The sequence below is a fragment of the Phoca vitulina genome, unplaced genomic scaffold (genome assembly GCF_004348235.1).
Source record: "Phoca vitulina isolate PV1807 unplaced genomic scaffold, GSC_HSeal_1.0 scaffold56, whole genome shotgun sequence".
NCBI classification, from domain to species: Eukaryota; Metazoa; Chordata; class Mammalia; order Carnivora; family Phocidae; genus Phoca; species Phoca vitulina.
Window position 1 is genome coordinate 315,063 of NW_022589759.1, and position 21,782 is coordinate 336,844.

The following is a 21,782-nucleotide window of genomic DNA, read 5'->3' on the forward strand; positions in this document are numbered from 1 at the left end:
TACAAGTAATGATGCTGATAATGTGCTACTAAACAATGCCAAAGTGAAATTCATTATTCTTTTTGGGGTTATACTGAAACTGATTGGAAGTCGGTTGTACTATTTAATACTAAAAGAATATGATTCTTGGGGCGCCTGGGTGGCTCAGTTGGTTGGGCGACTGCCTTCGGCTCAGGTCATGATCCTGGAGTCCCTGGATCGAGTCCCGCATCGGGCTCCCTGCTCAGCGAGGAGCCTGCTTCTCCCTCTAACCCTCCCCCCTCTCATGTGCTCTCTCTCTCTCGCTCTCTCAAGTGAATAAATAAATCTTTAAAAAAAAAATATGATTCTTCTCAATAGATAGAGACATAAAGACGAAGTGTAAGCCTGCTGACCTTTTAGGAACCAAGGAAACCGACACATACTGTTACCAGACTAAAAGTCTCAGACCAGACAGGGCAGGGCGTTCTCTCCAGCCACTCTGGAGGAGAGTGGAGCCTCACCCATGAGCTGCTGGGGAGGGTGGAACGCCAGCAGGGGTCCCCTGAAAGCCAGGGAGATAGGAGGTTGTCAGCTCAACTCCCCTCCTCCCACAGCAGCTCTGACAAGGCCACTGCCAAAGTTTTCAGTGCCATGTCTGGCCCCTGCCCCAATTCCACATTCTTCTTCTGGATCCTTTAATACTCTGCGTCAAGTTACAGTCAGGGTAGGAGCCCTTGGGCCCCCCCCCAGGGTGACTGTGTACTTTACTGTTCTGGGATTTGATGCGTTGAAAGTGAGTCCTCAGAGTCCAGCCTTCTTCCAAGTGTGGGGGACATCTCATTCTCTATAATTGCCAAGTACTTACACCACACTCCTTCAGAAGTGGACAGGAAGGACTTTAACTGCCCACCAAGAAAGAGAGATGCCACCTGCCACTGGTTCATCGCCCTGCATAGCTAGTTACAACAGAGGTATACTAATTCACTTACTACCACGAAGTTCAGTCTCTGAGCCAGAGTCACTGTTGCCCTCTGTCTGCCAAGCTGCCAGCAGCTCTGGGGAAGAGAAGACCAAGGTGGTCACTGGGGGAACCTCATTTACTGAAGGGGCAACTGCAGCTTCCCACAGGGCAGGATGGCCCTTCTGCCATCATCGCTGAGACTCAGAGCACAGTGAATAATGCCAGCTACTCGGGGTGCTTGTTTATTCTCGTAAATCATAGGCGTCTACTGTACTGGGGTTTCTGTGTCGGGAGTAGGGGCCCCATTCCACCTGTTCCTTAATGGTTCTCTGCTCTTCGCTTCCGATGGAACTGTAGCTGGCTAGAGTCTCTTTTGAGGCTCTAGTGATGATGATCTGTGGAATGGCAACTTTCTTCTTGCTCGCCTTTACCTTTACATCAGGTTTTTCTAGAAGGAAGAAAACATCCAGGTATTTAGCATGTCTGTGGAAAAGCTCTTCTGTAAGGCAGACAATGCATGTGTTAGGGCCAAAGCAAAAGAATTAGATGTGTAGTTCAGGAAAAGAAATGGGCAAGGTTGAAAGCAGTCCAAACAGTAAATGAGTGTTCCGGAGCTTTGACCAATTGACAACTCAGGCATGAGGGTGGTGAATGCTAGGCACCCTCTTTCAGGGAAGAAAGGGGGAGACACACTTCTACCATCCACTGTGGAGAGACTGAGCTGCTGGCCAGCTTGTGTGACAGACGTAGAAGGAAAGGGAATGGAGAGAGAAAAGAAGAGGCAGGGTCTGCCCCAGAGTTGAAGGTTCAGATACACAGTTTTTAAAGGATTCTAAATCTGGTAAACCCACCCCCCCCCCAAAAAAAACCCTCTCTGTACAGAACCTTATCAATCAGAATGTGGAAAAATTAACATTTCTTCTTTTTTTAAAAAAGATTTGTTTATTTATTTTAGAGAGCGAGTGTGAGCAGAGGGAGGGGCAGAGGGGGAGGGGGAGAGAGAGAGAGAGAGAGACTCCTCAACCAGACTCCTCACTGAGTGTGGAGCCTGACATGGGGCTCAGTCTCACGACCCTGAGATCACGACCTGAGCCGAAACCAAGAGTCAGACGCTCAACTGACTGAGCCACGCAGGCGCCTCAAGAATGAACATTTCTAATACGGGCCACAACATTTTCTTAAGCTTACAAGGATTGCATAGGACTTGTGAAATGCCAAGTTTGCCAAATGTTATAGAATACATACGCAGAAGTGCCTTCATGCCTCCCCTCTGCGTCGCCTGCGCCCCCCGGGCTTCAGGTTGGAGGCCCTGCCTTTTAGGCCTCTCTCCAGGCACCACAGCGAGGGCTCTCTCTCGCTGCGCATATGCACGCACGTGGAGTTAGAATCATCCATTGTCACGTAATTGTTATAAAAATGCCATCACGCTGGTCCTACTGCTTTTCAGTGTACTTTGTGCCCCACTTAAAATACCTCATGAACCCGGCTACCTAGGGGCACAGGGAATGGCGGCTCGTTCTCCATCAGACATCGTTCTGAGCCTAGAACAATGACAGTGAACACCAACCCACAACGCTTCCTGAAGTAGGTCCTCTTATGACCTACGTTTTACAGAGGAAGGTACTGAGGCACAGAGAGGTCATTTGCTCAAGGCGGGTGGTAGAGGGAGATGCCGGGGCCCCATAGCTCTGTCTGTCTTCAGTGCCACATCCACAGCTTTGATTGTTTTAACTACCAGTGAATGACCCAGGGCCTGCACTGAGAGTGTCCTTTTTATTTTTATCATTAAGTCAAACACTGCATCTCATATTTTGCATTTAATTTAAATTGGGGGTTCGTTTTTTACATTAATTTATATATGCTTTTATATATTAAGACTAAAAGGCTATGAATATTTTATTTAAAAAATAATGCACAATTAAAAATTGCATATGGGAGGATTCTTTTTCTTCCAGACATTTCATATGTACATGCACAGTGTGATGCATTTAGGATCACATTATGGCTTGGCTGAGCTCCATGTCTGCACATACAGGTTGGTCTCTTCCATGGCAGCCTGGACTTCACTATCTGGGGACCCATCCATTACATTACCAGCTCCCTTGAATGAACATAATTTAGGTTATTTCCAATTTTTATATTTTTCAAGTGATGCTGTAGTAACATTCTTGCATTTATATATTTACACAGTTGTGAGGGTTTGTTGGGTAAGTTACTAGAAGGAGGATTTTGGCAAATATTGTCAAACTGTTTTTCATAAAGATTTTATCAAGGGGGGCGCCTGGGTGGCTCAGTTGTTAAGCGTCTGCCTTCGGCTCAGGTCATGGTCCCAGGGTCCTGGGATCGAGCCCCACATCAGGCTCCCTGCTCAGCAGGAAGCCTGCTTCTCCCTCTCCTACTCCCCCTGCTTGTGTTTCTGCTCTCGCTCTCTCTCTCTCTGTCAAATAAATAATAAAAAATAAAATAAAATCTTAAAAAAAAAAAAAAAAGATTTTATCAATATATATTTCCACTAAAATTTGTAAATAGGACATTTCTCCATACCTTCCCCTAATTTTCAGTTTGCTAAATCTTTTCCCATGTTACATGAAAATGGAAGTATTGACTTCTGCCCCCACTGGTCACCTTCAACTTTCCTGAAGCTTTACCCCAGTATGGGGAGGTTGAGCATCTTTTTGCTTGGTCATGGTCCAGTGGTATTTATTTTCCTGTGAATGCATGTCCTATTCTTTCCTCATTTTGTACTTTGACCTTTTCGGTGTGTGAGAGATTTTTGCATGTTGAGGAGATTTCCCCTTCATGATCATATTGCAGATGGTTCCCCTTGTTTTACTTCTTAATGTAGTCAAATCCTTCAATATATCTTTGCAATGTTTTTGTTTTGAGGCTTAGAAGGATGGTCCCTACTGAGGACTCATATTAAAATGTACATCTGGGGTGCCTGGGTGGCTCAGTTGTTAAGCGTCTGCCTTCGGCTCAGGTCATGATCCCAGGGTCCTGGGATCGAGCCCCGCATCGGGCTCCCTGCTCCGCGGGAGGCCTGCTTCTCCCTCTCCCACTCCCCCTGCTTGTGTTCCCTCTCTCGCTGTGTCTCTGTCAAATAAATAAATAAAATCTTACAAAAAAAAAAAGTACATCTTACTTTTTGCAGTCACTTTTTTCTTAAGATTTTATGTATTTATTTGAGAGTGAGCAAGAAAGCACGAGCGGGGTGGGGGAGGGGCAGAGGGAGAAGCAGACCCCCTGTTGAGCAGGGAGCCCAACATGGGGCTCAGTCCTAGGACCCTGGGATCATGACCTGAGCCAAAGGCAGACGCTTCACCAACTGAGCCACCCAGGTGCCCCTATAGTCACTTCTTATATTCACTCTTACTCATCTGAAATTTGAGCATATGGCAGGAGGTTAAAATTCAACTTGAACTTTCCCTTAAAATGTCAAGCAATTTTCCTAGCATAATTATTGTATAATCCTTCCTTTGCCACTTCATTTTGGTGCTAGTTTTATTACATGCTAATTACACACAAACACACACGTACTCATAGTAAGGGTTTATTCTTGTTCATATTTTTTATTTCATTGATGTATTTTCTTTAAGATTTTATTTATTTGAGAGCGAGCGAGCACAGAGCCCAACTCGGGCTCGATCCCAGGATCCCAGGACACTGGGTCATGACCTGAGACGAAGTCAGATGCTTAACCGACTGAGCCACCCACGCACCCTGCATTGATCCAATATTATACTGGACGTACATTATTTTAATTATTATAAATTTTGATAGATTTAAAAAAAGATTTTATTAAGTAATCTCTACACCCAACATGGGGCTCAAACTCACAACCCTGAGATCAAGAGTCACACATTTTTATTTGAGAGGGAACGCATGAGCAGGGGATGGGGGTTGGGGGAGTGGGAGAGAATCCTCAGGCAGACTCCTTGCTGAGTGCGGAGCCCGACTTGGAACTACATCTCAGGACCCTGAGATCACGACTTGAGCCTACCAACTGAGCCATCCAGGTGTCCCAATTTTGATAAATTTTTAAACTTAATTTTGAAGTTACAAATTCACAGAAAGTTGCAAAAGTACAGAGAAGTCCCATATACGCTCACCCAGTTTCGCCCAGTGGTCCCAATGGTTAACATCTTATGTAACTACAGTACAATATAACAACACCAAGACATTGATTTTGGCACAATGTGTGTTCTATGTCATTTAATCCCATGTAAACATCACTAAGATTAAGGTACAGAACTGTTCCATCACCACAAAGACCACCTCCTCACTATATCTTAATAGCTACACCCTTCTCCCCCTGCAACCTCCCCACTCCCTGCCATCCGTAACTCCTGGCAACCACGGGTCTGTTCTCCCATCTCTATAATTTTGTCACTGGGAGGACATTATATATATGGAGTCATGCACCATGTGACCTTTTGAACTTGACTTTTTTCACTCAGTATATTTTTAGTAGCTGAGAAACAAATGTTCCTTAAGTTTCTCTTCTTTTTCAAAAATTTATTGCAAATAATCACATAATACCTTCAAAAAAACTATGGAAATATTCAGACACACATGAAAATAGAATAGTATAGTGAGTACCCATATATGCATCACTCAGCTTCAATCAATATTTTGTCACCTTGTCTTTTCTATCTTCCTCAGTTTTTTTTCTGAGTATTTTCAAGCAAATCTCAGACATAATTTTACCCATAAATAATGCAGTATAGCGCTCTATCAAATAAGGATTGTTTTAGCATCACAATAGCCTTGTTACGTCTAAGAAAACTACCATTGATTCTGTATTATTATCTAATACCCAATTTGGTTATCTCAAGAATGACTTAGCCCAGGCCTATACTGTATTTGGTACCTAGGTTCCTCAAATCTTGTACAATCCTCTCTGCTATGGACTGAATGTTTGTATCCCCCCCAAAAGTCATATGTTGAAGGCCTCATCCCCAATGGGATGGTATTTGGAGGTGGGGACTTTGAGAGGGGATCAGGTTGAATTGAGGTCATAGGGTAGAGCCCCCATGATGGGATCAGTGCCCTTACAGCAGGAGGAAGAGACCACAATCCTCTCTCTTCAGCCATGTGAAGACACAGCAATTAGATGGCTGTTTGCAGGCCAAGAAGGGGTCCTCTCAGGAACCAAATCATGGTACCCAGGTTGTGGGACTCCTCAGCGTCTAGGACTATGACAAATAAATGTCTGTTGAAGCTACCCAGTGTATGGTATTTTGTTATAGCAGCCCAAGCAGACTAAGACACCCTCCTTTTTTTTCATGTCATTTTTTAAAAAAATTTTTAGGGCGCCTGGGTGGCTCAGTTGGTTAAGCGACTGCCTTCGGCTCAGGTCATGATCCTGGAGTCCCGGGATCGAGTCCCGCATCGGGCTCCCTGCTCAGCAGGGAGTCTGCTTCTCCCTCTGACCCTCCTCCCTCTCATGCTCTCTGTCTCTCATTCTCTCTCTCAAATAAATAAATAAAATCTTTAAAAAAAAAAAAATAAAAAAAATAAAAAAATAAAAAAAAAATAAAAAAATTTTTAGAGGATTTTAGAGGAAGGGCAGAGGAAGAGAGAGAATCTTAAGCAGACTCCACACCCAACACAGAGCCCGATGCAGGGTTCGATCTCACAACCCTAAGATCATGACCTGAACTGAAATCAAGAGTCAGATGCTTAACCGACTGAGCCACCCGTGCACCCTGATGTCATTTATTTGTAGAAAAATTAGGGTCTTCTTTCTCAGTAGGATTTCCAGCATTTTGGAACTGGCTGATTGCAAATTTCTGGTGTATTAATCTCTATAATGTATGTATGTGAATTTTGGAATGCAAAATTTTAAGTATATGCATAAGTAGTGAGACAAGATGATATGCCCCATCACACAGCTGCCACAGTTAAAACCCACAATCAGACTTTATCTCTGCCCCAGCACTTAGCCTCTGTTCTGGTTACTACTGCTGTGTAACCACTTATCCCAAACTTTATTAGCTTAAAACAATGGTTTTATTTTCTCACAATTTGAAGGGTCGGGAATTCAGGACAGGTTTGACTAGGCAGCTATCACTTATGGTCCCAAGATGGCTACAGTTGAGTGTTGTCTGGAGCTGCAGTTCTCGGAAGGCTCCACTGGGCTGGACGTGCAAGATGGCCGTTCACAGGGCTGGTCACCGCTGCTGCTGCTACATGGGGTCCTGTGGCTCAGCTGGGAAGACTCAAAAGCCAGGGGCTAGAATCACCTAAAGGTTTGTCCACTCACAATCTGGCACTTGGGCTGGAAGGCACTTAGCAATCAGGACTGCTGACTGCAGTACCCCCACATGGCCTGCCCAAGTGGCTGAGCTTCTTGACAGCATGATGTGGCAGCTCTCGGTTCCAAGCACCAGCCTGGGTTCCTGTGAGCAAGGCAGGACTGCATCGCCGGTCATGGCCCAGCCTCAGAAACCATTTTCACCACATTCTACTGTTACAAGAAAATGTCAAGCTTGCAGAGATTTGAGAGAGGATACAGACTCCCCCAGGTGGGAGGAGCATCAAGGTCACACGGTAAAACGAGAGGGAGAGGAGGAGTGGTGGCTGCCTTTGGAAAATATCCTCAGCCACACTATCCTCGTTCACTTTGCAACAAATCTCAGATACCATCTCCATCAATCACATCGATTTATACTTCAGTATTTTGGGTGCAGCTCTAAGAGACAAGGACTTGTCTTCCAAGCTTTTTGAGGCACAATTCACACAAGATAGAATGCACAATTCTTAACATGTTCAGCTGGATGAGTTTTCACAATTGTACGCACCTTTGTAATCACCCAAACAAGATGCAGAACTTTTATCACCTTACAGAGTCCTCCAGTCAGCTAGTTTCCCCCTCCCCGACCCAGCAAGAACTTTCTGATTTCCGTTCCACAGTAGTAATACCTACTTTTATTAATTATGTAATGCACAGGAGTTTTGACTCATCAGGACTCTGCATTCCTCTAAGGCTTCTATGGTACTAGGTTATTTGAAGGAAACTCTGACTTCCAAAAATCCTACCTTTTCCAAACCTAATAGGGAAAATTTTCAGCTTTAAAACACAAATGTAGGAGAGGATGCTCTTTTTTTTTTTTAATTTTTTATTGTTATGTTAATCCCCATACATTACATCATTAGTTTTAGATATAGTGTTCCATGATTCATTGTTTGTGCATAACACCATGTGCTCCATGCAGAACGTGCCCTCCTCAATACCCATCACCAGGCTAACCCATCCTCCCACCCCCCTCCCCTCTTAGAACCCTCAGTTTGTTTTTCACAGTCCATCGTCTCTCATGGTTCTTCTCCCCCTCCGATTTCCCCCCCTTTGTTCTTCCCCTCCTGCTACATTCTTCTTTTTTTCTTTCTTAACATATATTGCATTATTTGTTTCAGAGGTACAGATCTGAGATTCAACAGTCTTGCACAATTCACAGCACTTACCAGAGCACATACCCTCCCCAGTGTCCATCACCCAGTCACCCCATCCCTCCCACCCCACCCCCCACTCCAGCAACCCTCAGTTTGTTTCCTGAGATTAAGAGTTCCTCATATCAGTGAGGTCATATGATACATGTCTTTCTCTGTTTCACTTATTTCGCTCAGCATAATACCCAGTTCCATCCACGTCGTTGCAAATGGCAAGATCTCATTCCTTTTGATGGCTGCATAATATTCCATTGTATATATATACCACATCTTCTTTATCCATTCATCTGTTGATGGACATCTTGGCTCTTTCCACAGTTTGGCTATTGTGGACATTGCTGCTATAAACATTGGGGTGCACGTACCCTTTCGGGTCCCTACTTTTGTATCTTTGGGGTAAATACCCAGTAGTGCAATTGCTGGATCATACGGTAGCTCTATTTTCAACTTTTTGAGGAACCTCCATACTGGGAGAGGATGCTCTTGCCCTAGTTTAGATGTTCTACCTGGCAGACCATGTGTCTGTCTTCACTTCTGATTGTTGGATTGTGCTCTCTGCAAGGCCACGAAGACCAGCGACTCGCCTTATTCAATGGTCTTTTCTGGGTTTACTCAATCTTTTTGCAACATACGACACTGTCGACTATTTTACCTTCTTTCTTTGAGAGTTTTTTTTATTACCTTCTTTCTTTTTTAACAGCTTTGTTGCATTCTAATTTACGTACTACCTGTTTAAAGCATACCATTCAATGATTTTTAGGAAACTTTCAGAGTTGGACACCCATCGATCCAGTTTTAAGAACATTTCCATCACCTTCAGAAGACTTCTTCTGCCCATTTGTAGCTAATCTCTGTTCCCACCCTTAGTCCAAGCTTCCCTTTATATAAATTTGCCTTTTCTGGACATCTCATATAAATGGAACAATAATATATGTGGTCTTTACATCTGGCTTCTTTTGGGGAGTATCAGGATTTGGGAACTCCTCCGTGGTACAGCACGTGGGCAGTGGCTTGCTCTGTGTTACTGCTGAGATGTTTCCTTATATGGAGAAACCACACTCTTCACCTTCTTTCTGGAAAGTCCATCCTCACTCTTGCTCTCTGACCTTTCCCCTCTATGTCCAACTTCTCTCTACCCTCTGAAATGAGGGTGTGACAGACACTGTTTGTGCCTCTCCAGCAGGCACCCCCACCCCCCGCCCACACCTGCCCTTGCTGATAGAGGTCCAGCCCCAGAATTTTCACATTTGAGCCCATCCTAGCAATGTTGGGCAAGTGAAGTCCAGCAGGGGAAGGGACAGGACAGCAGTCCCATATGCATGTGACACCTAGAGCCATCCAGCTGTCTGGGGACCGTGGATACTGAGGGTGGCAAAGTGTAGACCCAAAGTCCTTGATGTCACTGCATGCTGCTGAGCAAGCCACCCTGAGTGCCCTCCTCTGACCCTTTATTTGGGGGACATTGAAGCGCTCAGCAGTAAAGCCGTATCTTGTTGGCTGTTGTGTGGCTTGCAGCCAGAAGGCTCCTGACGGACTGGTAGCATTCTCCAAACCTCCTCCCCAGGACTCTGGCCCTTCCTGCAGTCTTCCACTCTTAAGCAAGGATGTGTACATCAGGATCTGAAGTCCAGGCCTTGCTCCCAAGCCCAACACCCTCATTTCAAACAGCTTCCCGCCCTTGATGACCTCACAGGTGCCTCAATCTGAGCCTGCGCCCAGCTCCTCTCTCCCTGCCAGGCCAGCATTCCTCCTGACATCGGCTGATCCACTGACCATCCATTCTCATGGTCAGTGAAACTCATGGCCCTGGACCTCCCACATCTCATCCAACAGCAGGTTCTGCTGGTTCTACATCCTGGACCCTTTTGGAATTCCTACTGCCGGTGCTTCATTAGCTCCTACTCAGTTGCAGCCTTGGGCCTAGGACCGGTCCCCTCACTGCCTCCAACAGCCTCTACTCTAAAGAAACAGTTTTCCAAGGCACAAACCCCATCACACCTCCCTTGTTTTAACTATTTTAACAGTTCCATTTCCACAACGCACATGACAAAACAGATGAAAGGCTTCCTATTCCGCAGCTTCTGTGGCCTCATCCCCGCCCCCCCCACCTACATGCAAACGTCTAGTCACCCTGGGCTGCAAACAAAGTGAATAAATTTGCCAAACTGTTCGACCCCTTTGTCCCACCAACATTCTAGTCCCTTTGATCCCCGTGCCCAGGCAGGGGCTCCCACATCCCTTCTTACACGACTGTGCTCCAGACTGAAGTAGCCTTCCACCGTGCTGTTCGGGTCTGCGGGACGTTGAAGGATCGGCGAGTGCGCTGTGTACCCCGCGCAGCCCCTCTTGACTATCCGCTGGGCGCCTATCATATTGTGATACATTTTCCACCTACAATCCTGGATATTTACCTCCTAGATAAAGATCCTAGAGCCCCTGCCATTAGTATCCCACCCCCAAACTCCTGCCCTCGGGTTCCATCCGGTCCTGGGCATGTCCTACCTTCGACTTCAGATGAAGAAGGCCACTGTCGCTTGGCTGCCCCCTTCTTCCCTTGGCAGCTCTCTGCAGCCTTGGTGTCTGGAGGGCTCTCGGTCTCTTGAGAACGCCTGTCCATCGACCTTTCCTTAGTCTTTGCAGTGGAAGAGCCGCGCCCCTTCTTTTTCTCCTCACCTGAAATCCATGGACAGTGAATTAGTCGTGTTATTTTCTTGAAGCTAGAGCCATGGGTCCCCACCCTCCAGTTGCCAGCTTTGGTCCAGAGTGTCACTTCCATTTCTCTGAACATGCGTGAAAAGACCCCCGAGGCACGGTCATCAGGGAGGACTCCGGCGCAGCGCGGACGAGCAGGCGCGGGCGGGGCGCCCAGCACCCCCGCAACCCCGCGCGAACCGCGGCCACGCGGCCGAGGAGACGGCGGGCCGGCGCTCCTTTACCTTTCCTAGATTTGTGTTTGCTTTTGGAAAGTCCCATAGGTGAGCCCACCGCCCCCGCCGGCGCAGCGCGGCACTCGGCACCTCCGCGGGCGCACAGGCCGAGGGTCTCACAGAGGGTCCCGTGGCCGAGCGGCGCGGGTCGCCACGGCAACGCCCCGCCCACGCGACTAGCGCGGTGCTCTCGCGAGAGCTGCCGCTCGCCGGAACTGGGAGGTGACCCCGGAAGTTCCCGCGCGGCGGAGCTGGTAGGGGCGATCGACTCGGCCCCGGAATCCCGTGCGTCCGTTCGTGCGAGCGCTGCCGCTGCCGGACCGGCCATGGACGGTAAGAGACCCCGCCCTCCGGGGGAGGGCGGGACCCGCGGGGCTCGATCAGGGACCCCGGACCCCGATCCTTATCCTCGATACCGGACCCTCACCCCCTTCACCAGACTCAGCGTCCAGCCCCCACACCCCCAGTTCCTGTACCGGCGAGGGACATCGACCTTTGGGGCCCTGGGAGGTCAGGTCAGAGGGCACCGGAAAAGGAGACAGTTGCACCCCTGTCCCCAGAACACCACTCAGAAAAAAGAAGAGCTCGGGCGAGAAGTACTCACTACGTGCCCGGCACGGTTGTGCGTGTGGGGTAGGAACTTGATGCCCCCTTCTGCGGATGGGAAGCCGAGCTAGAGCTTGAGCCCCCTAGCCTCGGCCTCCACTGCCTGCGGCACCCACTCCGCCCCGCTCCGCGCCCAGGGACACCAAAGAACAGGAAGGATGGGTGATAAAGTGAGGTACTGCGTTTGCTGGAGTGTGTAAGGGCTGGTGCGGTCGAGAGGTTTTGAAAATCACTTTGTGAAATGTGAGGAGCTGGACAACAGCGTCGTCATCACGAAGGAACTTCTGCACCAGCTGCCTCAGCGGATGGACAGCACCACACCCCCACCGCAGCTGTTGGGTTTTACTCCGCAGTTTGGTGATTTCCTTTGGGCCGTTATCACTCTTTTCCAGGGTTAGGTTTTGCCCTAACCGCTCTTTGCTCTTGAGAGTCTTTCCTGCTGCGCAGGTAGAGATGAGAAAGCCAAGGCAGGGAGAGACGGTGATTTAAGTCACGCCGAAGGCTGGAGAGTTGGAGAGCTGGCCGCACCGCGCCTTGTTTTCCCTGCGGGAGGCACTCTGCCTGTCAGCTGTGTCCAGTCAGCTCTGATTTACGGATTGCACGGCGGCTCTGGCCTTGACAGGGCTCGCACAGGGCGTGCCTGAAACCCGAGGCTCTCAGCTGGGGGGTCTTGATTTGCATTTGTGAACGCACCCTCGGCCTGGTTACAGATTTCAGTTTCTTAATTCTGGGCTAGTGTGGTAAACCCTTCCAGACATCATTCTGCACGTTTAAAAATGGAATAAATTGAGATAGTTTAAATGTGAATCTGGATCTACCTGGCTCTTGAGTTTTGGTGAGTGAGTAGCAAGTGTGGCTATCCGGAGAGTTAGCTCTTAATCCTCTCAAGTTTCTTTGGTTCCTCCATGTGGACAGGTAGGCACTTGAGCCCGATTTGATGGCTCAGACTTGCCAGATGCCATGGAGGGTGGTCTCTGTGGGTCAGGTCTTTGATAGCACAGGAGTCCTCATATTGCTACTTTGATCCAGTTACTTTTGGGGATAAAGAGTATATAAAATACAGATTGTCCAGTGCTGAGCTTTATTAAATTGGGAAAGAATCCCAAGGGCCTTTGTAAAGTTGCTGTAATTACAAACCGCCACTCGGGGTTTCACTGTGGGCCACGTGCCGCATCCATGATCTGTTTTGTCTGCACACTGATCCTTGAGGTCAGCTGGTACCCCCCTGGTATGACCTGTAAGGAAGCAGAGGTTCTGGAGCCTCTGCATTTGCCCTCTGACTGATGGGGCACTAGTCCATCTGCTGCCTCCAGTGTGTGGTGGGCCTCCCTGAAGGCCCCATCCATGCGTGCATCCTGTTCCAGCTCTCTGTGTCTAGGAGGGTCTTAGTGGCCCCATCTGCTTGTTAGAAGTGCCACTTGTCCCAGTTGAAATCCTCAAACCATCTCCTTTCTTTGCAGATACGCTGTTCCAGTTGAAGGTATGTACTGAAGGACCTTTCACCCCAACCCTGTCTTGGTGATTAGCAAATGAGGACAAATGGTGTCCATCACACTCAGAAGGACGGATTACCAATTGCGTGATTTCTGCGCAGTGCTCTTTCGGACTGATGACAAAGGGGAGGTTATTGAGTTGGCTTGATGGCATATTAATCCTTTCCTTGTCTTGGGCTGAGCAGAAGCAGATCACATGGGCTTGTCCATGAGGGAGTGAGCCTGCTATCTTCAAGAAACACAGCTTGGGTATTAGGTGCATCCCTTGATGTTCCACTAGGCATTTAAAACTGGTTTCAAATTCTTTAAAATCATGTTGAAGGAGAGTGTTCTGAGCAGCGGAGCATGCCTCTTATAATTAATCCAGGGCAAGCTTCTGCTGCACTTCCCTTAAATGCCTCCATAGTTAACCATCCATGGTTAGTTCTGAAAGACTGGGCGCGAGTGATGTGCCCGAGCTGCTGACTGTAGTTCATCACACTGGCTTTGCAATGGAGAGGAAGGGCAGGGAATACCAGGAGGCCCCAGGCACTTTGTTCAGCAAGCTTCCACCTTGTGGAAGGTGCTCAGGGCCAGATTCCTGGGTCAGGAAAATCTGGATTTTCTCCCTGAAGGAACGTAGGAGGGGGTGCCTGGGAGGCTTAGTTGATTAAGCACCTGCTTTCGGCTCAGGTCATGATCCCAGGGTCCTGGGATCGAGCCCCACATCGGGCTCCCTGCTCAGCGGGGAGTCTCCTTCTCCCTCTGCCCTTCACATCCTTCGTGCTCTCTCTCTGACAAATATATTAAAAAAAAAAAAAAAGGAATGTAGGAGTGTGAGGTAGGCTGACAAGAAACGCTTTCTATGTGACAGAAAGTCCCAAGTTGGGGGGGCGGCTGAGGGGCAGGGTGGGGGAGTCCCAGTCAGGAGGGTGTTTCAGGCTGAGGGAACACCGAGCACCACCAGCCAGGAAGCTATATGGGCCTCTGGAAGGTCACTCTTTCACTTGGGTTATCTGAGCATTCTCTCCTGCTGGCTTCCTGGTTAAATGAGGCCTTTTTGGGGGAGCTATGGGGACCCCTCCGACCAGGCCTGGGAGCATGCACTGCCCAGCAGTCCCTCACAAACACAATGTTCTGTGAAGAGAACACTTTGAGGTGTATGTTCATCGGGAATTCTGTATTACCACTTGGGGTCGCCTGAAACAGATTCTGTCGAGTTTTTCCCAAAAGTTGAAAATCCGTAAGTAGGGGTGGCTCAGTCTTGGTTTTGGCTCAGGTCATGAACTCAGGGTCCTGAGTTCGAGCCCCATGTTGTGCTCTGCGCTTAGCGGGGAGTCTGCTTGAGATTCTCTCTGCCCCTCCCCCTTGCACCTGTGCACTCTCTCTCTCATGAATAAATAGATCTTTAAAAAAAGGAAAGAAAGAAAATCCATAAGTAGTAATGATTGTGTGAGTAGGCTTTTTTTTTTTTTTAAAGATTTTACTCACTTGAGAGAGAGCTCATGAGCCAGGGGGTGGGGGGAGGGGCAGAGGGAGAAGCAGGCTCCCCAGCGAGCAGGGAGCCCGATGTGGGGCTCGATCCCAGGACCCTGAGATCAGGACCTGGGCCAAAGGCAGATGCTTCACCGACTGAGCCGCCCAGGAGCTCCTGTGTGAGTTGGCTTTTTAACTTTCCACTCTGGGGGAGGGTTTGGGTTAGGCATTCTGGGTTAGGACATTTTAGGAAACCCTCACAGCCCTCCCTGTCCCCTGAGCCTCAGAGACCCAGGGAGCTCCCTCCATGCAGCCCGGGGCCATGAGGACACTGGCAGGCTGTGCACCTTCTCTGTGCGGTCGGGGCAGGGGGTACTGAGGAGGGTGGGGAGGTACCAAAGGACGGGCTGTGTGTGTCTGACCTGAGTGTCCCGATTCTGCTCAGTTCACGGCAAAGCAGCTGGAGAAGCTGGCCAAGAAGGCAGAGAAGGACTCCAAGGCGGAGCAGGCCAAAGTGAAGAAGGTGAGGCTGCAGCGCGCCCGGGCCGCGTCCCTTGCTTCTGGGGCTTCTGTTGCATTGTTCTGGTGTCTTCTTTTTGTGTGAGGGGCGCCCCACGACTCTGGCCCTCGGTGTTCTCAGGAGCCTGCTCAGGGCCTCAGTGGCCCCCCTCTGCCTCCCTGCCCACTAAGGGGCGTCCAGAGCAAAAGAACTGTGTGTTGCCTTCGCTTTTTTCATGGAACGTCCATGCCTTTTGTTCACTTTCAAAGTTCTGAACGCGCATTTTTCACAAAGTGTGTGGGATGCGGGCTTCCAGCCGTCCCTGCCGCAGCCCTGTCCCTTCCTGCCCTCTTCCTTGCAGAGCACCTGCCTCAGGCTTCAGAACCGGGGCAGAGGGGAGGTGGGGGGAGGCAGGCTCTGGCTGCTCTCAGTGGGGACTTCCAGACAGCTGTTGCTTGGGTGGGCTGGCTCCTGGGGGTGTTAGAATTTGGTGACCCCCCTCACCCAAACTGGCACTCCCAGGGCAGAAGGGAAACTGGAGGACTGACCCCAGTCAGCTCCTTCATCTTCCTCCATGGTCCTGCTTGCTTTGGCGTCGGCATTTGCCTCGGTGGTTTTTGTGAGCTCCTGTGGTGCGGGCGGCTGAAGAGACCGAAGAGGGTGTGCGGCCGGAGGGGACGGGCTGGCAGGTGGGAGAGGCGGCTGTGTCCCTGGGACCAGGTCTCCTGTGTATCCCCCAGCGCGGGCTGGTCTGGCACCCTGCCTGGACACCCTAGGTCCTGAACAGGCCAGGGGCCTGGCATTTCTGCATTTTCATGAAGCTCACAGGCCAAAGGGGCTGCCCCGTGCTAGCAGATCTCGGCCTAGGACAAGCCAGGACCAGGCTGTTCATAGAACAGCCACATTCTCCCAGCTCGTGCTTCCCCCGAATTTCAGGCCCTCCAGCAGAAGAACGTGGAGTGTGCGCGTGTGTACGCCGAGAATGCCATCCGCAAGAAGAATGAAGGTGTGAACTGGCTCCGCATGGCATCCCGCGTGGACGCAGTGGCCTCCAAGGTGCAGACGGCCGTGACCATGAAGGGGGTGAGTGCTCGTGCCGAGTCATACGCCACGTGGGCCAGCTTCGGCCGGCAGAGTCGAGGAGCCGTGCCGGACCCCGTTGGTGGTGTAGTGGGGATTCCCTCCACACCATAGGGGCAGCACCAAAGGACTAGACACGGTGTCCTCAGATTTTTTTAAGGGGCCATGGCTTGGGTCTCGTGTCTGTCGTTTAGTTGACAGCATTTCCTGGAGACCTGCCAGGAGCGAGCCCCGCAGTCCCGAGAGGTCCAGCCGGTCCTGAACACGGCTTGGCTTGGCCAGGGCTGGAGTCTGGCTGGCCCTGGGGGCCTGTGCGCCTGAGGAGAGTGCCGAGGGCCCGTCTCCCGTGGGTGACGTCTCCTTGCTTCAGTTTGTTGCCTCCTCACTTCGTCCTGTGCCAGGTGACCAAGAACATGGCGCAGGTGACCAAAGCCCTGGACAGGGCGCTGAGCACCATGGACTTGCAGAAGGTCTCTGCGGTGATGGACAGGTTTGAGCAGCAGGTGCAGAACCTGGATGTGCACACGTCGGTATGTCGCCTGTGGTCTTGGTGTGCAGGGGGTGGGTCCGGGGGGTGGCTTGCGTGGCTGGCCTCCCTCTGTGGGGGCCACCTCCGGAGCACCTGACTCTTGCGGGGTCTGGACCAGCACATGGAGGTCTAGCAGATAAGAGGGAGGCCCGAGGCTAGGGTGTGAGCGCCTCTTCAGAGCAGTGGCCAGCTCAGCACCCAGGGGACTGAGAGTGCTGGAGAAAGTGCCTTGCGGGGGGCAGGTCTGGTGCGGGTCGAGGGAGTGAGCAGGAAGCATGGTTGAGAAGGTGGCCAGAAACGGGGCCGCAGTGGAGGTCCCAGGGCCTGCACCCACCTGCCCAGAACATGACCCCCAGGTAATGGAGGACTCCATGAGCTCGGCCACCACGCTGACCACGCCGCAGGAGCAGGTGGACAGCCTCATTGTGCAGATCGCTGAGGAGAATGGCCTGGAGGTCTTGGACCAGCTCAGCCAGCTGCCCGAGGGCGCCTCTGCTGTGGGCGAGAGCTCCGTGCGCAGCCAGGAGGACCAGCTGTCTCGGAGGTGGGCTCAGTGCCCCCATGTTGGGCTGGTGACCGCATGTTCTGACGGCCGGTTGGGGGGGAAGGAGGCGCATTGGAAGGGAAGGGAAGAAGGGAACACCGAGGCCTCAGGAGGAGAACTCGTGCGGCCGGGCTTTGGTGCTGTTCCTCCCGAGGAGGCCCCCACCCGAGGCCCAGCCCAGGTTCCGTCTGGCTGCCTCTCTCCCCTGCCCTTGCTCGGTGTCCGTGTTGGGTGGCAGCCGCGTGCTCACACACTTGTCCACAGTTCGCTTTAGGAACTCACGTAATGATACTTGACAGCACATGGCTGGTCCCCAAGCTTTTCCTGTGCTATCTCAGGACAGCCTTGCAAAGCTGAGCTTGAGAGGACAGGGTCGTGGCCCAATAGAGGGCCCTTGGCCCCCAGGGTTGGCATCTCGTATTGAGCACAGCACAGGTCAGAGGCACCTCTGCCCCCCGCCCTCCCTCACAGGAGCTGTGTCGTTGATTTGCAGGTTGGCCGCCTTGAGAAACTAGCCGAGCCTTCCTGCAGGGCCCTGCTTCCCTGGCCGTGACGTGCAGGAAGGGCCGGGGAGGAGGGCTCCATCTCTGTCCCCATGCCTCTTGCCTTTCTGCACACCCTGCAGCGTGGCCCTTCCCTCCAGGCCTGGGAATTGTCCCTCTTATCGTAGACGGTGGCTCTGTGTCTTGGTGGGTGAGTTTGCACAACTTTCTGACTTCTGTGGGTTATTTCTGTGACTCTGGGCTGACCAGCTCGGGGTTCTGCAGGCCCCCCCCGTCCCCCCACCCTCTGAGACGTTGACGGGGACTGACCAGTGGACGCCGTGGGGGCCTTCAGACTCCGTGTAACGGCAGATGTGCTCCTTCCTGGTGGTCAGCCAGTGGGCGTCAGGGCTTCTTCCTGCTGCCAGGCCCCTGGAGGCCAGCTGGCTGAGCCCCACCTGGGATCCCTGGCGTCAGGCACCGTGCTCCACATCCAGGCACGCCCACCCAGGGGCCCCCCATCCTCGTTCCACTGTTGCCTCTGGAGGGCCTGGGGCCCTGAGGGGTGTGCTGTGTGTCCTGTAGGAACTCAGCTCTGCACTGTGGTCCCTCCCAGCGAGGAGCAGGCGGTCCACACTCCGGCTTGGGGTGCTGCGTCTGCGTTGTTTTCTTCTGTGCTGTAAATAATGGGTGCCTCCCCCTCACCCCCCGACTGGTCTCTCCTCCTGCCTGTGGGCTCACACCGTCCGACCTGGGAGCTTGCGCGCTCCAAGAGGGGCCCCTGGTGGGGCCAGCGTCAGGGAGAAGCCGTGGCAGCCGCGGCCGGGCGGCTAGCAGCAGCTCCTCCTGATGAGTTCCTGGGACACGCAGCAGTTTCCACGTTTTTCATTTCCTGAGGTTTACTTTGTTTTCTTGAAGCTTCCAGGGTTTTTTGTTTTTTTTGCCAAAATAGAAGGAGCAGACAGCAGATGGGGAGCATTTGGGTCCAAGCCCCGTTCTTGGTGTGAGCTGGTGAGAACTGCGTGGTTGGTACTGAGCGGGGCCCGGCTCCGTGCACGGCTGACCACCCGACCAGCCCTTCCCAGAGGCTCCCGCTGCCCACGCTGTCCTCGTACCGGTGGCTCTTGGAAAGAAATGTTGGAGATCTTTACCGTGACTTGCTACGTGTGATTCTTCTGGACTTGCTTGTCCCTGGGTATTCTGTGTGGTCAGTTGGGTTGGAGCAACCTGGATGCCCGAGACTGGTGTGAGAACCCAGAGGGCGGGTCAGCGTGCTGTCTGGCTTTTCTTCCACACTGCCGGCCTCGCCTTACTCCCTGGCTGTGGTCTCTCAGGATGCCCACGTGCTGGGGGTTCAGAGAAGATCCTGACTGTCTTGGTGCCCAGTGGGTGCAGAGCTCCCTGGCTGTGGCTCATCATAGAGCAGTGGGCATGTTTGCCCATTTTCCTAAAATGCTGTTGTGAGTAAACACATTGATCCCTGAGAACTTTCTCCGGCTTTGCTTTAGTGGCTTTGGGTAGGGTGGGGAGCCATACGGGGGCCCTTGATAGGGCTCTCCAGCCCCCGTGCAGGAGGCTGAGGAGGGTACCTGGAGGAGGGCAGGTGGGGTGGGTGGGGTGAGGTATGCATGTCCTCAGGCCCCCACCCCTACGGGTGGAGTTAGAGTCTGAAGTATTAAATTTTCTTTTTAAGTTTTTACGTGGAAATGACTTCAAAGGTACATAAAAGTTGTAATTTGCGCCGTTTCTGTGTACTTCTGTATCCTAGCGCCCCCCACGTGCACTTTCTAGTTGACCGCATGTAACTGGCTGAATCACTTTGCGACCCTCCATTCTTCCAACCTGGGACAGTCCTATTTGTCTTTGTGACCTAGATGGTCGGTGTTCTGTTTTTTTAAGAGGTAGCGTGATCGCAGGAGAGCGAGGGTGGGGGTTGGGCAGAAGGAGAGGAAGACCGAGAATCCCAGTCAGGCTCCACACCCAGCAGAGCCCAACATGGGGCTCGATCTCACGACCTTGAGATCCCGTCCTGAGCTGAAATCAAGAATCGGAACGCTTCACCTGCTGAGCCCCTGAGGCGCCCCGACCTGGATGGCCTGGCGACATGCCGGCCAGTAATGTGGCAAACTGCCTTTCCACTCGGGCTGATGGGACATTTTCCCACGATGACGTTGACATCACAGAAGTGGTACTGTGTCCTCGGTGCTCCACACCAGGTGCACGGTGTTGCTGTCTGTTCACCTGGGACACGTGGTGTGGGCCAGGCGTCTCCCCTATGATGTTTTATGTTCCCCTCTGTTGAGTATCTTGTGGGGAGAAATTTTAAGACTGCCAGCATCATCTGCAAACGTTGTCCTACTTTGCCCGATACTCGTGCCCCTTGATGAATTTTCCTGGTAACAATATTCGCGGTGATTTCCTATTTGCAGTTCTGTTTTAAGGAAGAGTTCCTTCTCTCTGTTTACTTATTCCATTATTTATATCAATGTGGACCTACGGGTGTTTCTTCCCTGTACACCAGAAACCACGTGTGGACGCCCCTCTGGATACCAAAAACCACAAGTTTGCTCTAATCAGGCTCAATCTGGCCATCCCCCCCTCATTTGTAACTTACTTGACAGCGGAAATCTGCCTCTCATGTAGTCCTGTCTTTGCTCATCTGTCAACACAAAGCACTGAGAACTGTTCACCGCCCCTCTGTGGGACAGTCGTTACTCAGCAGAGGACAGCGTGCACGGTCCTTCCCCCGTCCTCCCGGCGCTTCTCCAGAATGCCCCTGCTCTGCTCATGCACACCAGTTCCCGCGTCCTTGCGCTCATCTCCTGTTATTCCACTGTGGGGGGCCCCATCCGAATCGAATCATGCGCCTGCCGGTTGGCTGGGAACAGCCCCCACCTCCCAGGGCCCTCACACCCACGCACATCCGCGTGTGAACAGGCTCCTTGGGGCTGCTTGTGCACCCCGTGTGGGCCTTACTAGGGGAGACGTGGCCCCTGGAGGAATCCCCCCGCAGCCTAAGGAGGGGGTTCCTGCAGCCTCTGTGTCCTGATTACCCATCCCCCCACCCAGCGTGTCCTTCACTCCTCGGAAAGGTCTCTTGAGGTTGGAACAAGGTTGAGCGGAAATGGGAATAAACTAGCAGGACAAATTGAGGTTGGACAGCAGAGATCTCCCCGGGACCAGGGTGGCACCTGCAGTTGTGGCCTCTCTCGGGGTTACAGTTAGTTCGGTAGCAAACTCCGGTGTGCTACCTCCGCAGCCCAGCAGAGGGAGCCTTCGCACTGTCTCCGCCAGGCGGAGTGGGGGGCTTTGGGTGGGATCTGGCCAACTCAGGACAGAAACCCTTTAATGTTAAATCAATCCTAAGTGATCCGCAAATCCCCACCAGTGTCCCTTCTGGTCAGGGCAGATCTGCCTGGGAATGAGAAGCAGGGACCCTCACAGGGGCAGGGGGAGCCAGGCAGGCACAGGTGGGCGCCCCAGTTTCTGGTAGGTGCTGCACGGGGCTGTCCACTTATTTGTGGGCATCTTAGGGCCCAGGGCGCCTGGGCAGGGGAACTCCTCCCTATTAAAGCCTGTACCTGCCCAGATGGGGCATTCTTAGAGGCTCTGGCCTAGAATGGGGGCAGCAGGGCCAAGGGGCACAGTGTGGGCACATGTGTGTGCATGAGGATGGGGGGGCACACGTGTGCGTGAGGATGGGGGCACACGTGTGTGTGAGGATGGGGTGCACACGTGTGCGCGTGATGGGGGCGCACACGTGTGCGCGTGAGGATGGGGGCGCACACGTGTGCGC

General features: G+C 51.8%; 2 protein-coding genes across 4 annotated transcripts; one reads left to right on the forward strand and one right to left on the reverse strand.

Annotated features, from left to right (window-relative positions):
* Positions 1 to 358: 358 nt before the first annotated feature.
* SPATA33 (spermatogenesis associated 33) lies at positions 359 to 11,630 on the reverse strand. 3 transcript variants are annotated; one of them, XM_032389771.1, is made up of 3 exons: positions 11,308 to 11,630; positions 10,874 to 11,044; positions 359 to 1,370 (listed from the first exon to the last, which is right to left on the reverse strand). In XM_032389771.1, exons 1-3 carry the CDS (start codon positions 11,624 to 11,626, stop codon positions 1,165 to 1,167), a joined length of 696 nt encoding a protein of 231 aa, XP_032245662.1. In that variant the 5' UTR covers positions 11,627 to 11,630; the 3' UTR covers positions 359 to 1,164. The 3 variants fall into 3 exon arrangements, with proteins under 3 accessions (XP_032245662.1, XP_032245663.1, XP_032245661.1); XM_032389772.1 differs by lacking the exon at positions 359 to 1,370 and adding an exon at positions 8,775 to 9,964; XM_032389770.1 differs by lacking the exon at positions 359 to 1,370 and adding an exon at positions 8,775 to 10,736.
* On the forward strand, positions 11,548 to 19,470 carry CHMP1A (charged multivesicular body protein 1A). The gene is made up of 7 exons (XM_032389773.1): positions 11,548 to 11,631; positions 13,365 to 13,384; positions 15,298 to 15,375; positions 16,288 to 16,434; positions 16,833 to 16,961; positions 17,317 to 17,504; positions 17,998 to 19,470. The coding sequence occupies exons 1-7, from the start codon at positions 11,625 to 11,627 to the stop codon at positions 18,017 to 18,019; spliced, it is 591 nt and encodes a 196-aa protein (XP_032245664.1). The 5' UTR covers positions 11,548 to 11,624; the 3' UTR covers positions 18,020 to 19,470.
* Positions 19,471 to 21,782: the final 2,312 nt, after the last annotated feature.